This window comes from Camelus dromedarius, chromosome 10, assembly GCF_036321535.1.
Source record: "Camelus dromedarius isolate mCamDro1 chromosome 10, mCamDro1.pat, whole genome shotgun sequence".
NCBI classification, from domain to species: Eukaryota; Metazoa; Chordata; class Mammalia; order Artiodactyla; family Camelidae; genus Camelus; species Camelus dromedarius.
In genome coordinates this window covers 75180490-75206475 of record NC_087445.1, presented here as the reverse complement: position 1 = coordinate 75206475, position 25986 = coordinate 75180490, and the positions used below count along the sequence as shown (strand labels likewise).

Sequence of the window (25986 nt, the reverse complement as noted above, 5' to 3'; positions counted from 1 at the left end):
GTATTGCTGCGGCTGCTGCTGACAGTGACTCCCCACTGACAATAATGACAGTGATGACAAGGAGGGTGATGATAATGGTGATGAAGATACTGATGATGGTGATGATGGTGATGATGGTGATGTTGGTGATGATGGTGATGATGATGATGATGATGATGGTGATGATGGTGATGATGATGATGATGGTGATGATGGTGATGATGATGATGATGATGATGATGGTGATGATGGTGATGACAGTGAGATCCCCCATTCCTGAGTGGAGATCTAGATCACTGCATCCTAGGCTCAAGGAACAAGAGAGATGCTGGCTCTGGACATGGAGATTAGGACATATTACCCAGAGTGAGAGTTGGAACTCTAACAAAGACTGATTTATATGAGGATGAATTGGGGAGACTGAGCCAGACCATAAGAGTGGAATCTTTCAGCCAAGAGCTCAGAGGTGGAGGGAGGAAGAAGATGCTTCAGCTGCCTGGCTTGGCTTCATCAGGGGGCTTCCCGGAGCAGGGAAGCCAGAGCCAGTGATTTAAGCAGGTGAAGAAACAGGGAAACTGGCCCTGCATCCTCGTGCCACAGAGCCCTTTGCTGGCTTAGCAATCTCCACCTGCATCCCCCCGGGTCTTTGGGACCTAGGGCTGGACCCAGTGCAGAATAAAACATTATATTCAACTTCTTCCTAAGTATTTATTTAAGATTATTGACTGTATCACCTCCACCCCACAAAACGAAGGGGAACTCAGAGATCCTCTTTTCCCTGAGATTCTACTGCACAGTGATGATTACCATCGCCTGAAAATATACACATGAGAGACTCTAAAAACCAGTGGTGTACAGAGCCAGTTTGTTCCAGATCACCAGAGCTGACTGTTAAATATTCAGGAATTTTGCAAGCCATTTGTTAAACACAGCCATTATTAAAATTAAATTAAATAAGCTTACAATTGAATAAGTTATATTAAAAACAAAGGCAATAAGTACTTAAAATTCTTCACTCCCAGTCGTTTTCCTACATCTTACCATTACCTATACTCTTGAGGTTTATTTGCATCGACTACATCCGTGTGGTGAAAATACTATATGCTCATTTACACGCTCAGAGTAATCTTTCTAAAATGCAAATGTGATCATATCCCCCTTAGTGGCTTCCCCCTGCCCTCAGACAAGGTCCAGACCCCTGCCATGGCTTCCTAGTCTCCTTCCTCCAGACCCATCTCTTGCCACTCCTGCCTTGAATTTCAACCTGCAAATGCTGACAGTCTTTCTGTTCCTGGAGTACACTATGCCATCCTCCTCCTTCGGGTCTTTAACCCACGCTGTTACCTACACTCGAGAGGCAAGGAGGGCATGAACCGTTGCAAAATGGTGTGATAAACACGCAAGGAGTGTGTAACCAGCTCAGGGAGTGCTCGGAATGCAGGTCCAGTCCTTGGGAAGACATTGATCAGAGAAATTTTCAGGATAACAGGACTTTCCATCTTTTTATGTATTTTGTGTTTTGAAAAAGTATTACATGCGCATGACACAAAATTCAGATGATACAAAGCACGTGAAATGAAAAGTAAGTCTCTTTCCCCTTCCTGTCTCCCAAGAATCTCCCTCGCCCCTGAGAGGCCACCTCCACAGGTGGACCTCATTTTATTGTGCTACACGGATCGTGCGCTTTTTTCATTAATTGAAGGTTTGTGGCAACTGTGCATCAATCACGTCTATGGGCACCATTTTTCTAACAGCACTTGCTTACTTCATGAGCTCACTTCTGTTATCACATGTCGGTAATTCCTGCGACACTGCAAGCTTTTCCATTATTATTGTATTTGCTATAGCAATCTGTGATCAGTAATCTTTGATGTTACTATTGCAAAATGATTATGACTTGCTGAAGGCTCAGATGACGCTTAGCATTTTTTGTAACAAAGTATTTTTAAATTAATGTATGTACATTGTTTTTTTAGACAAAATGCTATTGCATTAACAGGTAACAGTTAATAGGTGACAGCATAGCTTTTATACATACTGGGAAACCAAAAACTTCATGTGACTCAATTTATTGCAATACTCCCCTTCTTCCCATGGTCTGGGACCAAACCTGCAATGTCTCCAAGGTATGACTGTATTATAATTTTTTCGGATTATCCTCATAACAGGAATTTTAAAATAAGGGTGAGGGGAGCCATCTAGAATATCCATCCCCTATATACAATTGTTACTACTTTTCATTTTTCAAGAGTTCCCTTCCAGGCCCTGTTCATTCATGGGCAAGGATAATTTTTGCAAAACTGTAACCAAACCAGATGTACAATATTGTATTCTGCTTCTCCAACTCCCACTCATCATTCTATCTTGAGCATGTTCCCTATTGCCTGAACTCTTCATAATTATTGCTTTTAATTCCTATAGCACCAAATCTCCAACTTTAAATGTGGACTGGTGGAACTGTCATGACCAATATCCTTAAAAAGTTGGATTCTTTTCTGAATGCTCTTTTCATAAAAATCACTGTGCATATATTTTCATGTCATGCAAAAAGAAGTGGAGGCACAAATTCTTTCCTTTTTTTTTTTTTAAAAGGAGGTACTGGGAATTGAACCCAGGACTTCATGCATGCTAAGCATGTACTCTACCACTGAACTATACCCAGCCCCCTCCCTGCAAATTCTTTCTTGAAGCAAGAGTGGGAAATGCTCATTTAATTGACTTGGATCAACTGTCCAACTCAACTTTATTTGGCCCAACCCTAGTGCATTGAACGGTGGCCCCCCAAAAAGATATGTCCCCAGAACTTGCAAACATGACCTTGTTTGGAAAGTGGGTCTTTGCAGATATAATTCTGTTAAGGCTTTTGAGATGAGCTCATTCTGGATTATCTGTGTGGGTCCTAAATCCAATGAAAAGTGTCCTTACAAGAAAGACCAGGACAGAGAAGTTAGAAAACACTTGTCCAGATGGGCAAACAAGACATATACACATGTAACCAGAGCCTCCCCAGGTCTCACCCTCTTACAGGTAACTCGTTACGTCAGCAACTCCAACTGAAAGTTCAGTGGGACTTCATCTGTTGACAGAGTCTTGGGTTCAAGGCCCTTATGAGGCTCAATCACTTTTGCTGACCTTGGATTTTCCCATTGAAGTTCGCCTTTCTAAGCACTAAAAAAAAAAGAATAATAAAGAAAAAAAAGACCAGGAAAAGACACACATTGAGGAGAAGGTCATGTGACCACAGAAGCAGGGGCCGGAGTGATTCGGTCACAAGCCAGGGAACACCTGGAGCCACCAGGAGCTGGAAGACACCTGGCAGGATTCTCAAGGCAACACCTTAATTTCAGGCTTTTGGTCTCCAGAACTGTGAGAGAATCTGTTTCTGTTGTTTCAGGCCATCCAGTGTGTGGGGCAGCTTGTTACGGCGGCCAGAGGAAATGCAGACCCCCGCCAAAGCCACAGCCAGACTGTCCCTCCTCGTCCCCGGCTTCTCCCGGGAATGAGCATCTGTGCTGAGGGACGGGCACCCCACGCCTCATGGTCTGCCCGTTGTGAAAATGCCCTCTGGCAACAAAACCTCAGGTTCAACAGCACAGAAATCCCACCGGATAGAATCTATATCAAGGTGAACCCTTTCTTTTTTTCACTAGTCTAATGGCCAGCGGGGACCGATGAAGTCATTAGCTGAAATCACCAAGCATTTAAGGGGTTGAAATGAAGGAGGAGGGCCCCGGGGTGCCCTCAAAGTATTGAAGGATCAGGTCATGCTGGGCTCCATTAAATACCGTATTAATTGAATTCTTGCCGCCTTGGCGGAACCAAATGCTTGATAGGATCAGCGTTAAGTCTGTTTGAGCGCAGTGAACTTGTCTCACTAAACACCACTCGGTGTCCTTGAGGCCCCTCCAACTGCACTGGCCACCCATCCCAGGGGGCCAAGGCTTTCCTAAGCAAACTGGCCTCTTGGATTTGGGGGCTAATATGCTGAAAAGAGGTTCAGATTCCTTTCATTGTTATTTGGTTCAAAGTGAACATGGGCAAAGCCCTCTTCCCAGGATCTTGTCATTATTGACAACTGGCGAGAGAATTTCAGGCCACTTAAGACACACTCTGTGGCAGCTCACATCCCACAGAGCAGGGAGGAATCAGAAAGGGTCCTCCGGTAAATATCTAAAAAATTTCTCTCCCTGAGAACCCCAAGATGAGAGTTACAGCATAAAGTTAATAAATAAAACAAGTGGGCAATCTTGTGGCGACATTTTCATTAGCCCATTCTCTTCCTGTCTCATTAGCCTTCGTGGGGAGAGGAAGGATTGTTTTAATTAGCAGGGCTGAGAAGTCTTACTTGGGTTGCCTCCCCTCCCGCTGTTCCCAGGACGACCCTGTCGGCTTATAAATACAATACGAATCATTACAGCCCGCGATGCCACCTCAGAAGGCGACAGGAGAAAGAGACTCCACCCCAGTCCGTGTTAAGCGTCTTGGGACAATGTTCTTTCACTAACACATCCAAGCATCATTCAAGCGTAGTATTGGGCTTTATCAAACAGCTCAATATCCTCTCATGGAAAAGCTCTTTCTAGTTTGGGACCAGCCATGTGTTACTCTTTTCTTCCCTTTTGTGCCCCAGGCTGCCCAGGCAGAGCGCACATCTGACAGGATGGCCACGGTCGATGCGATCACGGTTCCAAGGTCCCCGAATGGATTTACTTGCTAAGTGTGCAGAATCAAGAGGCCGACCAGAAACGACCCCCCAAGCCCCTGACGGGTCATATACGTGTTCCCACTGCTCTTAGGTACTTGGTGGCTGGATAACACACGTGTTGATATTAATGGGGCCTCAGTGATACAAAGTTCCGCACTGTTTTTCTCTTCCATGAGGCCAAATTGCAGATTCACAGCTTTCAGCCACCTGTGCACATTGCTGTGTCTTCCTTCACAGAGAACGCTCTGTCTTTAAATCTTAAAATGAAAGTTGTCTTAAGTTTGAATTGAAAAGTAAATCTAGGCGCTCACAGAAATGCCAAGGTGACTGTGCACTAGGAAACAGTCTCCCAGGTACTCATTACACCATTTATTGATTCGCTCATGCGACAAACATTTATTGAGCACCTACTTTATGCCGAGCGCTGCAGGCGCTGGGGAGAAAAAGATGAATGAGATCTGATTCCTGCCCACAAGGAACGAACCCACCACAACAGACATTATAAATACATATGCTAACAGCAATGACAGGGATACACACAGAGTATTATGGCGGCAAGGTCGGGGGGAGAACATGAAACATCCCAGAATGGGGCTAGGTTCACGAACGACCTCCAGGGTGGGGGGACTCAAAGCTGAGTTTTAAATGCCGAGTGAGGAGTGGCCACGTGAGAACGGAAGGCTGGGGGTGTGTGCAGAGAAGCAGCACCTCGGGCAGGGGCAACAGCCCCCGGCAGGCAACCGGTCACCCACCGTGGGTGTCCATCCTCATGGAGGTGATGAGGCAGGGACCACGCACCAAAGTGAAACCTCAGCAACAGGAGGACAGGTGACCAGCTGTGTGGAGCTTGTGCGCATTATCCCTCTTTCCCTCTCATTTCCAAGATTTCAAATTTATTCCAAAGAGTGGTGTATTTTTTTTAAGAAGAACTCACAACCACTTAACTTGAGCATCTATTATGTGCCAGGCTCTGTATAAGATTCTTGGAATAGAAAAATAAGGAATGCTCCCTGTCCCCAAGGATTACAATACATTAAGGTGATCGCCACCATGAAATTGCATACAAAGAACACAAAGGCAGTACTTGTGTGATCGAGGGAGTCAGGGAAAGTGGCACAGAAGAGGTTGTATTTGGACTAGGATTTGGGGGATGAGAACGTATTTTTTTCCAGCCCAAGAAAAGAGTGAGGAAGTTGTTCCAGGAAGAGAGAACAGTCTGTGCAAAGGCCCGGAGGCAGGAGAGGCCAGGGTATAGGTGGGAAGCAGCAGAGAGCTCAATATTCTCAGAGCATGAAGGTGGAGAATAACTCATGAGTTAGGCAAAGACCAGACCATGAAAATTTTTGCCAGACAAGACTCTAGATTCTGTTGCATAGGAGATAGAGGGTCATTAAAGATGACAGGCTAACGGTGGAGCGCCTCAAGGGAAAAACAAACAAAAAAAAAAACAGGGCCACCAGCGTATGTAACTCTTGTTTATTGCAGCGCCTTCCACAGCTTATCACCAAAGAAACCTTTAAACTGCCAATACATTCATTCATTCTCTCTTTCATTCTTTACACTCACGATGAAATTCAGAAAAAGAGAGTAAAGAAAACAATCCCTTTTTAAATCGCATCCAAAACAGTAAAATACTTAGGAATAAATCTGACCAAGGAGGTGAAAGACACACAGAGAACAACAAAACATAGATTAAGGAGATTAAAGGTGACTTACAGAAATGGAAAGCTATCCCATGCTCTTGGACTGGAAGAATCAACCTTGTTAAAATGGCCAGACTGCCCAAGGCAATCTACAGGTGCAATGCGATCCCTATCAAATTACCCAGGACGTTTTTTCACAGAACTAGAACAAAGAATCCTAAAATTTACATGGAATCACTCTTTCTTTCATATGCTCACTCATTCATCTATTCAAGAGACATTATAGAGTGCCCATGATGTGCCAAATGCTTGCTAAAAAACTTGAAATAAAGAAACGAAAAAGACACAGTCTTTGCCCTAGAGACACGCACAAGTTCACTGCAGGGAGCGAGACAGAAAGGGGCGATTTCAAAAGAGTTTAACGTGAAGGAGGCACGGAAGGTACTGGCAGACCAGTGAGTGCCTTTCAGGACAAGCTTCTTAAACTAAACCTTAAAGAATGTGTAGGAACAAGGCAGCTACACAGTGAACAGGCCGAGGGGAGAAGTGTCTGGGGAAGGTGAGAGCGCACCCAGGTGGGGCCAGGCAGCGGCTGGAGGCAGGGCTGCAACCTAAGGGAAGTGCAGACGGTGTGCAGAAACTTATCAGATCACCAGACCCTCCGTAAAAGCCAGACATTTACCTGCAAGGAACATTCAGACCAATGGCCTTCCTCCCAAACTCTTTGCACCCCCTTCTCCCTCATCCCCAGGCACTCATACACCAGCACATCACCAGGTCCTGCCCAGTCTACCCCCAAATTTGCTCCAATTTGCCCTTTTGTCTCCATCTCCTCCACCCTCATTCAAGGATTGCATTACTTCATTAAGTCCCCTAATGTTTGTCCCTGCGGCCACCCTCGTGCTCCACAGTCCGTTCCCTACTCTGTGAAGGAGGGCCTTTCCAATGCCAATCTGACATGTCCCTCTGCCTCCAGTCCCGACTCCTGCTTCACAGTCTTCACTGGCTCCCCATGACTCTTGGGCCTGAAGTCAAACTCCTCAACTGGCCTCCAACAAGGCCCTGCATGACCCAGTCCCAGGCAGACGCAGTTTTCTGCCTCCTACCACTCTCTCCCATTCCCAGGCTCCAGCTGCTCCAGACTTCTTTCAGTGCCTCGAATCTCCAAACTCTCTCCCACCACAGGCTCTTTGCGCTTGCTTTTCCAAGTGTCTCAGATGCCTTTGTCTTTCCCTGCTGTCTCCCTGCCATGCACGTGCGCGCACGCGTGCCCTCCCCCCACACACACAGAGTATGCATTCCTCCCCTGGCTAATTAAAATCTCAGCTCAATTTTCACTTCCTCCAAGAGGTCTTCCCTGACACCCCAGCCAGGTGAAGCCTCTCAATTAGCTGCACCATGAACATCTTCATTCTTATCACGGCTGCAATCCTACATTTATTTGTGATTCTTTGGTTAATGTTCATCTCCTGATTAGACTGTAAGGTTCCACAAGGCCGATGACCACGTCAAATTCTGCTCATCAACATCTCTCTGATGCCTAGTCCAGGGCCTGGCACACAGGGTGGAAATTCAGTAAAGTATCTGCTGACTAAAACAATGGGTGGATGGATGACTAGACGGATGGAGAGATGGACGGACAGCTGGGTGGATGGATGACTAGCTCTGTGGGAGACATAAAGAAGCATGTTGTAGAGTCTGCTTGTAAGGAGCATCCAAGTCAGTCACGCTTCAGTATTAAACACCAAGAACAAGGCAAAAGTGCCACAGAAGCCACAGGGTCACACGTGATCGATCGTCCCATGAGTGATCCACGCCACACTGGGGACGCGAACATAGAGCTCCAGGTGCTTGCGTGCCCACAGCCCCCACCGAGACAGCATCCCCTCAAGTTCAACACAAAGGATGCCGCCCCGCAGATTGCCTTGTTATCCTGACCACAACTTACGGACCTGAGACTAGGACCCGAGTCTAAAGCAGTCGCATGTTGAAGTCCTAACCCCTAGGACCTCAGGATGTGACTTGATTTGACCCACCATGTCATTGCAAAGGTAATTTGTTAAGACAAGGTGATAAGGGACCTAGAGCGGGCCCCTAATCCAGTATGACTGATGTCCTTGTAAAAAGGGGATATTTGGACATAGACATACACACAGGGAGAACGCCATGTGGCCGTGGAGACGGCCTCTCCAAGCCAAAGAATCAGGCCTGTAACAGATCCTTCCCTCAGAAGGAACCAGCTCTACTGACACCTTGATCTCGGACTTCCAGCCTCCAGAACCTGCAGGCAATCAATTTCTGCTTTTCGGCCACCCAGGTTGTGGTCACTTGTTACTCCATCATCCGCGGCCAACTAAAGCAGAGGGCACGACCACTAGACCCAAGAATGACCAGCAAAGTCCTGACGGGGCGGGCGGCATTCAGGCTGGGTAGCACAGGGAAGGGCAAACGGGCAGAGTGTTCACACAGGGAAGGAAGCAGTGAGCAGGCTGGAAGGCGAATCTCCTCTCATCTCAGGAAAGAAAAACATTTCGCACCCAGATGGAAGAATCCGGGCTCCTTAGGCTGCGGGAAAGTCTGTGCTGAGCTGTTCAAATCTGGGGGAGGTTGGCGCACATGTGTCTTAAAATGTACTCTCCCCAGCCTGGAAATAACTCCACTGCAGACCCATCGTGCTGATAAATTCCTCATATTACTAGGCAGCATCTTCTTTATATTTAGATTAATAACCACGTAATGATCACCTTGGCTGATTTAGAGGATGTCATTTTAACAAATTATGGTTTAGATCCGTCTTCTCTTTCCCTCTCCCTCTGCCCTCCCCATATTATTCCTGAGGAAGAAACCAATTAATAGCAGCTTGACTGTTGTAATGCAGCCTGCTGAACAATGTTGCACTGCCTAATGGAGTTTTAATTTCCCCACGGTGAGTCAATATTTGCTGTAAGAAAGAAAAATGTCACCATAAACCACCGCCCCCAGATGAATTTGGTAGCACACAGGGTGAGAGAGACTTCTTTTTTAGGCAAACGGTGATGGAAACCGGATCTGGGGGTTGCTTGTGGTTTTTGCTTCCTCCTTCAGACAATGGTGGCTAGTAAGTATTTTGCTTTGCAAATGCAGGTAACTGTCAGAGACCACCCCCCACCCCAGTTTAAAGGGTCTGAAACAAAGTCATTACAATATAGAAAAGGGACAATTTATTCCGGCCTCTTAATAACTTGTGGGCAGCAGAGAGAGGGGAACATACAGTGGGCATCCCTGTCTGAAGGCATTATGGGGCTTTTCTCATTCCCCCCGACTAGGGTTGCAGGTGGAAACCAAATCCCACTTAAAAAAAAAAAAAAAAAAGAAGTGTTAGACTTCTCAGGATCGTGGGAGGAAATGAAGTTCTGCAATCCCCTCTCTCGTAATAAGTCTGTCCAAAAATGATGCTGCTCGTTCTGTTGAAAGATAGTTTCATTTCCTCCTCGAGATTGGTATGAAAAATTTGCCCTGCCAAATGAACATTGTGTACGGAGCTTGTCACATCCTTTCTCCTGACACAAATAAAAGGTAACATTGGGTGGCGGCGTGTAAAACAGCTCTGACAAGGCAGCAAAGGGAGACAAAGAAAGATACATATTTTGATTCTCTCTGGTTCAGAAGCTGGCGGGGCGGGCGGCGGGGCGGGCTGCCGCGGAGTGGCTGGCCAGCTAGCGGGCGCGTCAGGTAGCAATCGAACAAGTCACTTTCATGTAGATTTCCAACGGTATAATGACCCTGTTTCCAATTAGCCAAAACATGACAAAAATCCCAACTTTTAGAAGTGGCGCAAACAGCCAGGGAGAAGCCGGACTGAGTGACAAGGCGCCTCATTCAGAAGTTCACGGGTGCCCCGCGCGGCTGTAATTACGAGTTCCAACACGGTGGGAAATGATTCCTAGTGTGTTGAAAAATAAATAAGGTAAATGATCACCCTTTCATTAGATCCGTACTCATATCATATAAGTACCCTTTTTTTTTCCTATTAAAATTGTTGATTGAAGGCCGTTAGCTGTTTATCAGCTCAAAATTACATTTCTGCTCTCTTAGGGGCTGCCGCTGTTAAAAATCACACTCCGAGCCTAGTTAGTAACAAGAAAAGACTCCTAAAACTGCATTTTCGGGGGGGGGGGGGAGAAAAAACACGAGCAAGAAACCCAGATTGCACCTTCCCATCCCCAAAGGCATCACGCTTCTTTGTTCTGCTAAGAAAAATTAACCTCAATCTCAGCTCCGGGTCCCTAGATTGATTATCATAGTCATTTAAATACTGTAATCTCATTTTCAGCATTGGGATAAGGACAGGGGTGGGGAGAGGGAGGGAGAAGCCCGGGGAGCGGGGAGTGGGGAGCCAGGCGGGAAGGAAAAGAGAAAACAGAATAAATTATCTGACAAAGGGAAGCAGGCCTTTCGGCTCACAGAGCCTATTTCGGATCCTTCCACTTGATTGGAAAAGTTGATGAAGTTTAAATGAAGCAGAATTAGAACCTCAGGCCACTGAGTATTGACGGGGCTGCGCGAGAACGTGCAATTCAATAGCCCCGGTTGCAGCAGAAAACAAGGGAAAGGCCTAAATGGCATAATCTTCAATCGCATCTAACATCCACGCTGACGAGGCAGGGTAATGAGTTAGGCCAGATCGGGCCTGTTGGTTAAAGAAATTAATCCCTCCTGCCGCCCGCGAGCCGGGCTTTGAAGCCCATTGTGCGGGCCGTCCCGGGCTATCTAAATGCTAACTAACCGTGGGGGTGAGCAGGACTGTGCTTTTCATTGCTGGCGCTAATCTGGTAACAATTTGCTCTCTCTGATTAGGGAGGCGGGAGGGGACACTGCATGAGTGGGAGATGGGGGGGCGCCTTCTCTTTGAAAGGGTGGGGCCACTCTGGTCAGGCTTGATGGACGTTCGCCCCCAGCCGGCCGGGCTCCCTGGCCGGCAGATGCACAACTTTAGAAAAACCTCAACTCCAGGCTTCCGTGGGAAACCAACTATCCACACTCCTTTTCTCCTTACGCTTTGTCTCTTCCTAAAACTATGCGTGCTGACACCAGAAGTGCAGACTTCACCTGGAGCCACCCTAACCTGATGCCCACATCCTCCCTGCCTGCCTTCTGCGCATCACGCTCCCTCCAGACTTCTCCTCCAGATGTACCCAAGCTCGCGGCATCCAATTTCTCACCTTGCCTAGTCATTTTCTACGTCCACCATGACCTTCTTCCTCCTCTCAGCCTGGCTGAGCCCTGCTTGGTCTTCTAGCAACATCACTGGACCACTCCAGGCCACGGGGCCCTCCTCCTAACTGTTCTGTACATCTCATATATCAGAGTCACGCTGGCCCTATTGGTTTCAGCCTCGTGCAGCAACTGCTAGGTCTGTCTGCGTGCGTGTGCGTGTGCGTGTGCGTGTGTGTGTGTGTGTGGTGTGTGGCGTATGTGCCCAACTAGATTGTGAGCTCCTTGGGAACAGAAAGCACACTTCTGGAGGAAGATGACCCTCTAGGTAGATGTAGATGTGGATGATGGAGCTGTAGATGGACTGGGTTCTTCTCTCCCAGCAGGACAAAGGCGTCTCTGGGATGACAGTGTGGCCCAACACATGAGGACCATGATAAACTGTGGAACTGCCAAAGAGTGGGAACTCCCACTCTGCCTTCTACCCTCTGCAGGACCTTGGGCATGTAACTGAGTCCTTCTGAGGTCAACACTCCAACCTTGCCAAGCTGAGGTCATACGTATAAAAGTTGGGCGCTTGGCAGGTAGCCAACAATGGGAACTGCTGCTGTCACGAAGTTCTTTCGATTTACACAGTGGTCATGACCTCAGGCTGTGGCGTCACAGACCTGGTTCAAAGCCTGGCTTCTCCACACACATGCTGGACGACAGTGGGCAACTTGTGTGACCTCTCTAAGCCTCAGCTTCCCCATCTGTACAATGGGAATGGTGGGAATCCGGTCTCTTAGGATTGTTGCAAAGGTTTAAGAGAGCCGGTGCCCAAGAAGGGGCGGCACAGTGCCTGGCACACAGTGGGCTCCACGAAGGGTGTCAGCTGGCCCAGTGGGTCAACAGCCAGGAGCTCCCTGGAAACCCAGACTCCTGGCCTCAGCCTCCTGGTCCCCTCCGCAAGCATCCTGTGAGGTGGTCCTTGGAGGATCCGCCGCTGGAAGCATGCAGCTGCCTAAGGAAAGACAGAGCTTGCAGAAGCACCAGACGCTTTCCCTTTAGAAAGGGAGTTTCTGGAAGACTTGCTTAAACCTCTGAATTTGTGCCCACTGGGTGCCTACGGAGAGAGCACAACCCTGAGTGACAGTTTACAAGGGTTTTGGAGGCAGCTGTGAAGCCCTGCACTCGGTCCTAGGGGATCCCTCGGAATCACCCCAGCAGGTTCCCTCAAACAACTTGGTAAAAACTCAGAGCATGGCAGACTGGAAGCTTGTTTAACCTGCAAAAAGTAAACAGACCGCGGTCGATAACCCTAAACAGTCGCATTGCTTGTCCCGCCCATGATGCTCTGAACACGCGGCCTGGGAGGGGTCAGGAGGCACTTAGCGTGTCTGCTCCAGCAGAGCAGGGCCCTTGGCAATTCTTGGGTGAACCCTCAGCATCCTGCAGCCGGCAGACACCCCTCTGTTGGCTGCTGTCCCTGTCGGTGCGGGGAGGGAGGGAGGGGCTGGCACTGCAGACCTGCTGTTGATTTCTGGGCGTGTCTCCCCCCCTCTGATCTCTGTCTTGTTTATTCTACTTGTTCCGGTCCCTGCAGGTCTCATGGCCTCACTCCCTGCCCAGCTCCTCTCACTTGCCTTCCCTGGTGCTTCACTGCAGCTTCTGAAGTTCCAAGGTCCTCCTTGCCTTGGAGGCCCAACACCTCTTGTTTTGTCTGGAACACTCTCGCCCATGGCCCACCCAAACACGACACACACACTCGACCACCAGCACCACTTAACTGACCGGCTCTACTCATCTCAGAAGGTCGGGCTGAGATGTCACGTCCTCAGGGTAGGACATCCATGGCCTCCTGGTGGACGCCTCTTGGCACCTCCGCCACCTCCGTGGGGTTATCCTATGCCTTGGTAAGAGGTAGTTGCCTGATTGCCTGTCTTCTCCAGGGCCCTGAGCTCCCCACAGGCAGGAACTAAGTCTCTGCTGTCCACAGAGGGACCCCCAGGCCCAGAGCACTGCCTGGTACCTAACAGCCCCTCCATAAACGTTTTGCAAATGGTCAAATGAGCAAATGAAAGGTGGGCTCTGGGAGGTTCTCAGGGGAAAAGCCACTCAGATGTGCAGAAACCGAGGCTTCCAGACATCCCAGAGTTTCACAGGAGGTTTCAGAGTTAACAGGAGTGTGCAGGAGACTGTGAGCTCAGGGCTGTGGTCCGTGGCCGGTGTGACTGGTTCAGGAGGAGTATGGAGTGCCAAATGAATGAATGACACGTAGCCTGGAGGGGAGCTGAGCACCCTCAAGTCTGGCCATCCAGTGCATTTCCCCCGTCCACCTCCCCCAAACATGCCACCCCTTTTCCTGGAAAGCTTTCTCCCTTCCCTGGTCAATAGGTGATTTACCCCGAAGCTAACAGAAGGTAAGTCTCAGGGCCCTTCCTTGCACACGGCCCCCTCCAAGGCCCTGGACTTGATTTCTGATGTCATTTATCACTTGGTACTGTTTTTTCAAGAGAGATCCCCAAACTGCATATGCTTCAGGTCACCAAAAAATCTCCACCTCTGCCCCCACCTCTCCTTACTAATCTTTGTGTCAAGATTCAACTCAAATGATTGGATAAAGATGTGGTGTGTGTACATATATATACATACAAACATGCAGACATACATACACACACACACACATACACATAATGGAATACTACTCAGACATAAGAAAGAATGAAATAATGCCATTTGCAGCAACGTGGATGGATTTGGAGATTATCCTACTAAGTGAATTAAGTCAGAGAAAGAAAGACAAATATCATGATATCACATATGTGGAATCTAAAAGAGTGACACAAATGAACTTATTTATAAACCAGAAACAGACTCACAGACCTAGAAAACAAACTTATGGTTACCAAAGGGGAAAGGGGAGTGGGGAGGGATAAACTAAGCTTTTGGGATTAACAATACAAACTACTATATACAAAATAGATCCATAACAAGGTCTTAGCGCCCGTGCTTAGGGGTAGAGCACAGGGAACTATAGTCAATATCTTGTAATAACCCAAAATGAAAATGAGCATATGTACATGTAAAACTGAGTCACTACGCTGCACACCAGAAACTAACACAACATTGTAAATCAACTACACTTCAAGAAGAAGGAAAAAAAAAAGATTCTGCTCGAGCCATCCAGTCCATGAGACCTCCCCTCACCTGCCCCCACCCAGGCATAGCTGCCCTCAAGCACGGAGTAGGAATCCTACCCAGACGGTTGCCCCTGCATCTGTCCCACTTTGATGTTTGTTTTTATGCCTGTTTCTGTCTCCTAGACTGTAGGCTCTTCAAGAGCAAAGCCTCTCCCAGATTGGCTCACCCCTGTATCCCTGGCACCCCGCTCTGCGCCTGGGACACAGCAGGTGATGGAAAGTGTCTGTTAATTCAAGCAGCGTGTGCGTGGCTCGTCTGCCACTGCTTTCCCCGTAGTGCTCACAGAATCCTTGAGTTGTCTGTTCTTGTCCGTTTCAGATCTTTGCTCAGGCCAGTCCCTCTCCAGGTGCCTCCTCTTCTCCTGCTCATCTGGTGGAATCCAACCCATCCTATGGCCCTGGCCTGGGGCACAAGCTCCCTGAGCTGCCCCGGATGCTCCAACGCTGCTCCCGCCTCCCCTCCCAAATATGCCTCCCAGTACCTCTCCTTCCTCCTTTAATAACTTTTATTATTGATTTTAATGTGCAAAACCTGGTTCTCCCTTGACCGGGCCATAAACTCCTTGGAAATGAATTCTTAAACCTCTTGTGTTCCCACCCGTATCTTGCACATTATAGGTGTGCGATAAACATTTGCTCATTGACGGATGGGTTCATTAACAATCTCAGACACATACTAAAAAAAAACTTTTTTCAGCCAATCTCTCTGTTCTTAAAGATCTCCGGGAGACGGTGGGAACATCTGAATGCAGTTCCACATAACGGGGATGTGAAGGCGGCATTGCAACGTGGCACTACGGCCAAACGCACGTGTCCAGCAAAGCTGACCCCAAAAGCTGCCAGCAAATTTTCAAATTCCCTCCACTGCAATGCTATGGCCATAAGGTCACCCCTCTTGAGGTCTTCTGGGGCGCCCCCCGCCTTATGGGAGGCGGCAGATGGCTGGGGCTCCCCTGATGCAGTGACGCAGCTTGGACGCCGTGCTACTGGCCCCAAACGGCCAACCACCTGGCAGTGGTGTGGCCTTTCACTAACTAACGATGGACCTTGAAATCAAAGCACTTCTGAAGATCCACTCTCGTTCCTCTGGACAAACACAAAAGATTCTGATCCACACGAAGGAATTTATCTTGTTCACTTCTGGGTTCATGGTTCCCCCGCAATGAGTATTGTCTGGTTCCTACAAAGGATCAGAAGCCCCTCTCTGGGGATCATTGTGCATTTTCTAAGATGCTCTTGGTGGGCCATTCTCCCCCCGCGTGCTCCTCGTGGTGACCTTTCTGTTCACTGAGCCACGCTGGTCAGTCTCTTGACCGAACCCTGACGTGCCTTTAAATGACTGGGTGGGAAAAGACAGCTGTTTTCTTTATAAAGCACATTTGTTCGCGTCCGTGAAAGGCTGTACTTAGTGCCGCATCGAAAGCGTAAGGGCGAGGCTGGTCCACTGCGAGTTTAATTCCTCATGTACCCAATCCGGTCTGTTTTCAATCCTAAGTGAGTTCATGCTGAGGAAAACCAAACCAAACCAGGCCCTGGGAAGGCGGTGCGCCAGGGAAACAGAGCTCGGCCAGAGATCGCTCAACAAACCAGCCCCGATGCGAATTAGTTTATCTGATGAATTACTGAATTGTCCGGATTGCTGGAAATGCTTCTTAATTTTTGAGACTACAACGTGGCTGAGGCTGGAGACAGACAAGCCCTGACAGAAACCACCAAACAGACAGAACCTGTAATTAAGGGAAAAGAAACGGCTTCGAAAGGGAGGGTTTAAAATGGTCATAAAATATATGGGGTTGCGGAGGGGTGGAGGCGGGGACAGACCCAAACAACGATTGGAGAAGCAATTAAAACGAAACCGGCTCATTGCTACAATCTCTGTATTAGGTCTTCAGGAGACCCTGGACCGTGGGGCAACATCGTGAATTCTCCACGTGTTAATGTTTCCTGGTTCAGGGTCTCTCAGCCTCAGCACTACTGACACGGGGAGAGGTGATTCCTTTATCAGAGGGGGCGTCCTGTGCATCGCAGGACACTAGGCAGCCTCACTGGCATCTGCCCACTGGATGCTGGTAGCAGCCCCTTCCCAGTTATGAGAACCAGAAACATCTCCGGACATGGCTGGACGTCCTCCGCAGAGCAAAACTGCTCCCCACCCCAACCGAGAACAACTGGCCTAACTCTAGGACGTCATAATCTCTTTCATAAAAACAGTGTCTCCTTGAAATCAGTCTTCATTACATCCTGGGCAGGTGGACAAGGCAGGTTTTAGCACCCATTCTTTACAAACGAGGAAACTGAGGCTCAGACATTAAGCCACTTGAAACCTCCAGAGAGCTAGAAACCGAACTGCTTCCACCCTCAGCCAGGGCGCACCAGCCCGCTCCCGGGCACGTGGCAGCAGGAAGCATGAGATGGGGCGGGTGACAGAGTCTTTCAGCAAGAGCGCAAAGGGGACAAAGAGGAAGCCCTCATCGCCCACTTATAAGTTCGGATTTAGGACATTCACTCAACACTGACTGATGAGAACAAGGCCACTGGGAGACTGAGCGTCAGAAGCAGGATGATGGGAAATAGCAGAAGTGCCCACTGGGCCCTCCTGGGCCTGGCATCCCTGTGTTGTCTTGCTGACGGCTTACAACTCCCACATAGCCAGGTGCCGACTCTATGGGCCCATTTTACAGAGGGGAAATTGAGGCTCAGAGTAAGTAACCTCACACGTGGCACAGCAAAGAAGTGGCTGAGACCGAGGCCCCCCTTGGATCTGCCTGGCCGCGTGGCCTGACGTCTATACCGTCGTGCTGGACTCTCTCCCCGGTGAGATGGTCGCAGTGTGACGTCTTCCCTGGGCAACCAACTTACTGCTGTAACGTTTGTGATTGCGTGAAAACGCTGGGGCAGCCTGGGACTGTTTTCACAGTCCTCATGTACACTGGGCCAGGCGCTTGAAGGGAGGCCCAGGGAGCAATTTCATCTGAAGTTGAATTGTTATCGATGACCAACAAATGCTCAAATCTTTTTTTTTTTTTTTTTTTTAGCAAATACAAAAGTCAGATAAGAAGCACCTGACACTTACAATATATGCTGAAACCAACCAAGACGCAGTACGACTGTGACAGTGCCTCCTCCAGCCAGGGGTCCTGAGCAGGGAGTGGCGGCCCTGCAGGCGGGCCTGAGGTTCAGCAGAGCCTGTGCCCGGGGCGGCAGCCAGCGCTCCAAACACCGGCCTCCAGGACTGGACGCGCCCAGCCTAGAAGTCCAGCCAGATCTGAACGTTGTCACAGTGCTCCCCGCCTGTGACCCAAACACAGAACCAGCACCCCAAAAACGCATCAGCTCAAACAACAGCTGACAAGCCGGTAGTCTCCAGGGTTAGCACTTCATGCAGAATAACTTGATTGAGTTTCCTTCTTATTACAGTTTTTAAACAGTTAAAGATGTATTTTCTCAAAAAGCAGTCTGAATCAGACATTTTATGAGAACTCTGGATGCTTCTGGAGACTGGTGAACAACTAGAAAAGTGCTGTGCTGTGAAATTTCGTCCGCAGGGCCAGCTGTAAATCAAGAAAACTTTGACTTTTGAATAAAGGGGAAATGGCCTAAATTATACAACGAGCAGCACTTGATCCTGGAAGATTCTGGAAGGTGCTGAAAGTAGCTGCTGACTCATTCAGACAGGAAGCCAGGACTCGAGAGTTCTTCCAGGAGGAAAGGCCTTCCCATGCACTGCTCTGTGGGGTCAAGCTGCCTTCAGAGATCTTATCTGCACTTACTTTCGAAGCCAAAGCCTTCCTTTTCCAGCGGACAAAGAGGAAAGCGGGCTCCTCACGCAGAGCTGCCCCCCGCTGGTGGGGAGGAGTTTGGGGTGGGCGGTGGTGAAAAGTCTGGGGGAAGCAGCTCCACTTCTGAACCGGCCACAAGGCTGGGCATCAGGGCGTCACTGCGGCCCCGGCTCGCTCCCCGAAGGATGGGCCTGGGCGCCGGGAAGCAGGAGGCTTTGATTTAAAAAGAAGAAAAAGTAGAAAAGAAGGACCAAAAGAGAGAGACAGTCGCAGGGACAGAGGAGCCCACGGCTTCCCCTGGAAACATGAAAGCCGCCCACCGGCCAGCAGAGACTGGGTTGTTAGGACGGGCAGCCCGGTGTCCAGCCCCCTTCCTCGTGTATTGTTTTCTCCTATTTCGTTGCAAATTGGACAGAAAAGGATCTCAGCACATTCTCTTCAACACACAAGCCAAATGTAACATTTTTGCATTTTACTCGAACATAGTAAAAATACTGACCCGCACTGATGTGTTTGTACACCCGTGCGTTTGTCCGCCCACCTTCTCTGCGTTTGTCTCTGACCTCGTGTTGACGTTCACCGGCATGGATATTTATCAGAGATGATAGGCTCTGAGTGGGCACGCCTAATTTTGTAGAGTATCCAGTTTGAACACTTGGCTCTAAATAAGAGCTTCCTTGTGATGGCAATGAAAACGGCGCCAGCAGTGGTGCCGAGTCTTGTGAACTAGAACTCGAGTTGGGGTGAAAATCTATGAACGCTCACCATCTAAGGAGGGCAGAATCCTTCGGCCCCAGAGGGCTGAGTTTTTCCCAATCTCCACTCCTGATAGGAATCTGCCCTTTCACCCTTCCAGGTCCAGATCCAGGTCTGTTCCTTTATTAAAGTCTCCCGAGCCCCCGCTCAGGGTTTCCTCTCCCCAAATCTGAATGCTTCTGGGTGGTGCAAAAACTTGAAATTGACAGGGGGTGACCCATGACACGGCTTGTCTTATCTGTGTGTGTGTGCGCGCGTGCACGCACGTGCATGCACAACAATAAGAACTAACATTTCCTGAGAGCTTTCTTTAAAGCAGGGGCTGTGCTAAGCAATATATATGCCATATGTATGTGCATGCAATATATATATGCATATATGGTATATATACACGTACATACATCCGTCTCCCTAGCTAAACAGTTAACTCTGTGGGCAAGAGCTGATTCCAAACTTGTTTCTATGTCCCCAAGAGAGCTTAGGATGGTGCTGAGAATTTAGTAAACATTCAAGAACTATTTCTTGGCTATCCAGAAATGAGTCAAGTTCACATCAGAGGGGAGGTTGAGTGAAACGATAATGGAATCAGATTCACTGGTGAACATCTTTTGACTGCCTGCCCGACAGATATAACCAGTCTGGGTTGTCATTAATTAACTAGTTGTACATTGTAGCCAAAAAAGCATGGGGCTGGAAGTCAGGTGACATGAATCTCAACCCACGTCTGTGACCAGGTCAGGGTAGCACCTTGAGCAAGTGTCTTCCCGTCTCTGGGCCTTAATATCCTCAAAAAAGGAATTGGACTAGACGTCTGTGAGCCTCCTTCCAGCCCCAAGTGATGTGATTCCATGACTGTCTTCCAAGTGCATGTACTTCTTATTTGTGACATGACCCCCCACCAGAAAAACAAAGTCAGTAATAAATTATGGAAAAAATCGGGTGCCATGATCATTTGCACTTTCCAAGGATGCTCAGTTCAATAAATTCCACCTCTGTACATAGCCTGCCTCTCCAGGGCGACAGAAGATTCAAGGCTGTCAGTGGAGCAAACCAAGCAGTCTCTCCCTATAATTGTATTGACAGGGTATCAGCTGAGTTTCGATGGCAGGAAGGGTTCACCCTGACAGGTTCTGTGAAGGAGCCTTGAAGGCTATTGTAGCAGGATTCTATGTTGAGTCACCGAGTTCTGGGGAAATGAGAATCAAGCAGGGAGAGGCTTGGTTCTTTCTCTATTTAATTTTATTCTTCCCAGAGAGTCACATTTGAAGGAAAACTGGCTAACTGCCCACCGCTTTATACAATAGAATAGAAGCCCTTTCTCACGGAAAATATTTACATCTTCTTGTGGCCACATAAAACACGGGGCTGATTCAAAGTCAGCCCCACTCAATAGCCAGTTGGCTTGGTTTTAAATGAGGCAAAGAGTGATTGAGCAGTTGTAGATAAAACATCTGCTTGGATGTCTGAGTTTTTCACTTTTCACTTGGTTACTGTGGCATCTTGCAGACATGTTCTTGAATAACTGATGTGTGTACGCCCTGGTAAATTCCATGGGTGTGAAACAGCAGTGTTGTGTTTGTTCAGGCAGTGTGTCTGCACTTTAAATGAAAAAAAAATCCTGATCCTATTCGCTGGAGAAAACAATGTCACAACAGCCCCTCCAGTACGGGGGAATAAATGACTGTTTCTAAGGCGCTATATTCTTCCAATATAGATGCAACCTTCAGATTCAGACTGAGACAAAACCAGAATATACTTCAGCTACAATCAGCCACTGCAGGCATCCCAGGCAGAGGGCACTCCCACCTCCAATGCACACAACAAGAAAGTGCACAGAAACACGGGGGTCTGAACACCTGCGTCTGTGAAACCGACATGCCACAGGGAAGCAACCCACAGGCCATGTCTCAACAGAAACTTCAGCAACGTATTATTTTAAAAAAGATTTTTTAAGGGCTCCACTATCTTGAATATATTTAATCTTCTCCTTTTCTTGAAAGCTGAAAACGTCAAAGTTTTTTTTCCATAATTTACATTTTCTTTAAAATACAGGAAAGCTGTTTGGGGTGAAACATAGCTTCTATCCCCAGCTCGGCCAGACCCTTGCACGAAGAGCCCACTGCAGACAGCCTCAGCATCCCCAGTGCAAGGTGGGGTCTGGAGAAGGTCACAGTCAAGGTTCTTTCTCCCTCTCAGTGTTTCTGCAACTTTTACGTAGGTCAGCTTTTGCTGGAGAATCTGGTAGCAGTCAATATTGAAATGTGGACATAACCTTAACTACCGTTAGTACCTTATGACCCGTCAAGAACCAGAGGGAGGAAAGTAAGAAGGAAAGGCCTGCGGTGCTCCTGATGGGACACAGGCTGGGCACAACCACCAGGGCGCCCCCTGCCCTTCGGATCCAGTCACCGCGGGCGTGGCAGCCCGGCTCTGCGGTCTGAAGACAGAGCCCCCGTCGTGGGTCAGTCCTCTCCTGCACATTTTCCAGCCCAAAGTTCAGGTTCAGGAATTAGGACTGGATTCATCTGCAAGCTGTTCAGCTAGTGCCACCCAGAGGCCAAATATTGTGTTTCTTGATATGCAGTACATAAAGGATAAGGGGGCGGGGGGCGGTTTACCTATACATGCATATTATACATGTTATACACATGTATATTGTACATACGCACGAGTGTATTTGTGTGCACACATATGTGGAAAATGTATGTGTGTGTACAATATGTGTTTATCTATGCATATACATATATATATACTGGTGGGCATCACACGCTACTAATTCACCATGGAGAATAACTCCATTATGTGTCCATTCTGTATTTAAGTAGGAAGGAGTTGGTCCACCAGTAACTGCTTGAATAAAAGCAATGATCAGAGGCAGGGAAGTTGATTCTCCTCTTGACTCCAGAGCGGTGAACACCCCCCCCCCACACACACACACTCTGGGCCATCCGTCCTCCGACAGCGGCTCTTCTCACCTAGAAATAAGGGAAAGACTTTGTTCCACTTTGGGGGGCCTAGGGAGGGGAGTGTATTAGACGGAAGGGTGCCGATTGTGAGAAGCCAGCTTCTCCCAGCTGCTGGCCCAGGAGCATAGTTCCGGGAAGGCAAGAGAGTCAACGTTTTCATAGGAGCAAATTAACGCAGCTAATTCTACCACGATGTTAAGAAAGCCTAGGTTCCCTGTACCAAAAACAAACAAACAAACAAACAAAACAACTAACAGCAACCCAAACCTGTGGGCTCTAAGCAGCTCCTGGCGTTCAGGTAAATAATTGTTACTGAATCCATGGTTAGCACCTGCGCGTTCCACCGCGGGAATCGGCGGAACTGCGCGCATTTTTAGGAGCACACTGCCCTCCAGTGGCGAAAGATAGAATTGCTCCATGACCCGCTTCCCAAGTGCCAAATCTCAACTAGACTTTTCCTGGGGCTCCAGGAAGGCGCGTGGTGGCCTCGCCAGAGTTGGATGATCACCAATCCCCGAAAGGTGACTAACATGAGGGAGGGTGCAAATAAAAGGGGGGGCGATTTAGTTGGAAACCGCGGCTCCCTCACTTGTTGGTGCCTGTAGGCCACCTAAGGCAAAGATTCGTGGGGAGTTTTTTCATCCTCTGAGGGTCGTAATTCCGGGTAAGAGTACGCTTGGGTGGAAATCAACGTGTGAAGTGATGCTTCCACGAGAGATGCAGAATGCCTGCAGCATGGTAGCAGCCCAGGCTGCATGGGGAGGGGGAGAGGCGGCCTACACCCTGAGAGGGCTGGCAGGTGGTAAGGACGGAGTCTGGGTGCCGCTACCTGTCTGCCACCCCGCGGGTTCACCCTGGGCGAATACATATGGAAACAGCAGCAGCCAACACAGAAGGCTTACCGCGCGTCAGACACCGTGCCAGGGGTCCCGCAGGGACGACCTTATTCAATCTTCCCAATCACTCCCATTTGGAGGATGAGGAAACAGGCTCAGCGAGGCGGTGCGGCCTGTCCGTGACCCCACGGGGGTCCAGATCTGTCTGGACCAGAGCGGGAGCTTCCAGAACTGCACTAGGACCGGGGCTGGGGCAGGACGGCTAAAAACCCCTGGCCGCCTGGGTGCCCAGTGAGGCGCCGACCGCAAAAGGGTGGTGGGCGTGAGGACAGCTCACCTTGACGATAAGCGGGTTCTGAAACATGGAATCTCGCACGACCCCCAGCCTCTCGTTCTCCATGCCCGGCCGGATGTCGGCCACGGTCAGGGGCCGCCGTGGGGGCGGGCAGATCTGGCTGACTGTGCGGCGCACCGGCTGCTTCTTCTTCTTCCATCGCGTGAGGTCCTGGCAGGAGCTCCTGGCCTCTGGCATCCTAGGGGTCGTGGGGAGCCGGGCCACGGGCTGGATCAGGCGCGCTTTCCAGCTGGGGGTTCGGCGCGGAGCTGGGAGGACCCCACTACCAGTCCCAGGGCGCACCACCCGAATCTCGGGGTGGACCCCGGACGCCGGTCTCCCTCCGGAGCGAAGCGCACCCACCTCGAGCTGACCCCCCACCCCCGCCCCGCGTTGCAAGGAGCCCTGAGGATTATATAAGCCCCTCTGTCTCCTGAAAGCGTCTGCCGGGTGCCGCGCTGCGGACTGGAAAAGGAGAGAAAATTAAGACCACCCCTTGAGGAAGAATGGAACTGCCCGTCTCCATGGCGACAGGACGCCAACGGCGCCGGAACGGTGAGGATCTTCCACTTTCAGGAAACTTACTGGTCGCCACCCAACTGGACCTGTTTGGAGTTTTCTTAAACAGACCTGAGGGAAAAACCCCAAGAATCACCACTGGGGTGTTCTAAAAGCCACATGGCCCTAGAGAGACATTTACAGTTGACGTCCAAGTCAGAGACACCTTCCCTCCACTCACCCGACTCCATGCACCGCCCCTTCTCACTTCTCCCCACGCCGCACACATACACACACCCGGGGTAGAGCGCCTGCAGTTTCAGGATGAAATAGAAATCCGCATTCCAGACCTGTTACTGCTCATCCACTGGGTGATCTCAAATTAGCTGCCCTCTTGTGTCCTCAGTTTTTCTTCTGTGAAATGGATAGGGAGGAGAGTCTAGAGTTGAATGAAATCAGTGGTACCCAACTTGGCGCAGCGGAATGGAGGGAAGTTGAAAACTACAGATTCACTGAATGAGAATATCTGGAAATGGGATCTGAGAACCTACATTATAAAAAATCTCCCTCCCCTTTGGATTTTTTTGCTTATTTTGAAAAAGCTCAAAGCTATGGAAACTTTTAAGAGTACAATGAAAACCTGTATCTTCACCTAGATTCACTGGTCCTTAGTATTTGCCACACTTAATTTCTCTCTAAGTGTATGTGCACGTTCACATTGCTGTATCATTTTGAAAATATCTGCAGACAGTATGAGATTTGACCCTAAATACATGTATCTGCCAAGAACAGGGACATTCTCACACAGAACTACAAAGATATTGTCATGTCTATGGATTTTAACAATAATAGTGCCTGATATGCAGTCCATATGCAAAGTTGAGAGCCTGCACTTTTAAACAGCTTCCCAAGTGATTGGTGCAGCATTTTTGGAACTACTAGCCTGGCTGATCCCTAGCCTGCCTTCTAGTTTCAGCCTTATGAGGTCGTTCACCCAGCATTATCATCTTCATTAAACATGCAAATATCCACAAAGCTCTGGGTAATGAATTTACCACAGAGCAAGTTGCACAGACAACAAAACTGCACTTCAAGACCTTACGTGCCAACAGTGGACAACACCTGCACTACATTTCCAGAGCAAACCAGATAGACTTCCAACTGCTCATCCAGGCCTGGAGCAGATTTTGATGATGATGATGATGATGATGATGATGATGATGATGATGATGATGATGATGATGATGATGATGTGTGTGTGTGTTGTACGCTCATGGTTCCTCCAGTCTACTTGACCTCCAGACTTTCACCGAAATATAGGTTGTGCATTTTTTAATCAAAGCTGCTTGGCAGCTTACACAGAGGAAGTCAGGTGGTGCAGCAAGGGGCAGGATACTGGAGCAGCGGCAAGACCACAGGTTTGAATCCTAGCTAGGAGGGGAAGGGGGGCATAAGTTCCCTGGGACAAGTCACATGAAGCCGTAGTTTTCTCATCCACAAGACAAGGCTGATAATACCTAATGAAGATTCCTACAACAGGGGTTGTTATAGGATTAAATTAGGAATCTTGCTGGGATGGTTATGTTCACTATCCAATAAGGCTAAAAGTTTGAGTGGCATGTACACTGGCCTCGACCTAATGGCCTGGTTAAAGCTTTACTTTTAATCATAGGTACATTTTTTCAGGACTCAGTGGAAATGGGAGAATTGGAATCGATCTTCAAGGCTTCTCCCAGCTCTAACCTTCACCTAAGTTTAATGTGCATCAGACTCTACATCAGCTGAGCCCTGCCCACCCTGACTTCTCCTATCACTCTCCCCATCACTCACTGTGCTGCCGCTGCCCTGGCCTTCTTTAAGTTCCTCCGGCCACCAGTTCAGGGCCTCTGTATTTGCTCCCAGCCTGGAACACCCTTCCGTCTAGATTTTTGTTCACCTTCTTCATTTAGAACTCAACTCAAATGTCACCCATCAAAGAGACTTCCCTACTATCCATCCTCGCACTCACTGCCCCCAGTCACTATCCATCACATCACCCCGTTCTGTTTTCCCCACAGGATAATCTGAAATGATCTTGGTTGATGTGTTTGCTGTCTTCCGCAGGTTAACCCTCAC

The 25986-nt window shown here is 48.8% G+C and overlaps 1 protein-coding gene across 1 annotated transcript in view; it reads right to left on the bottom strand.

The window, feature by feature from the left end:
* The window catches only part of CFAP77 (cilia and flagella associated protein 77), a 122709-nt gene extending 99068 nt beyond the window's left edge, over window positions 1-23641 (bottom strand). Inside the window, exons 1-3 of the mRNA XM_064490880.1 lie at window positions 23377-23641; window positions 13088-13115; window positions 4900-4927 (exon numbers count right to left, since the gene is read on the bottom strand). Of these exons, the coding sequence (XP_064346950.1) occupies window positions 4900-4927; window positions 13088-13115; window positions 23377-23571 (251 nt within the window). The 5' untranslated portion in view covers window positions 23572-23641. The remainder of the gene's footprint in view (window positions 1-4899; window positions 4928-13087; window positions 13116-23376) is intronic.
* Between the last annotated feature and the right edge of the window lie 2345 nt (window positions 23642-25986).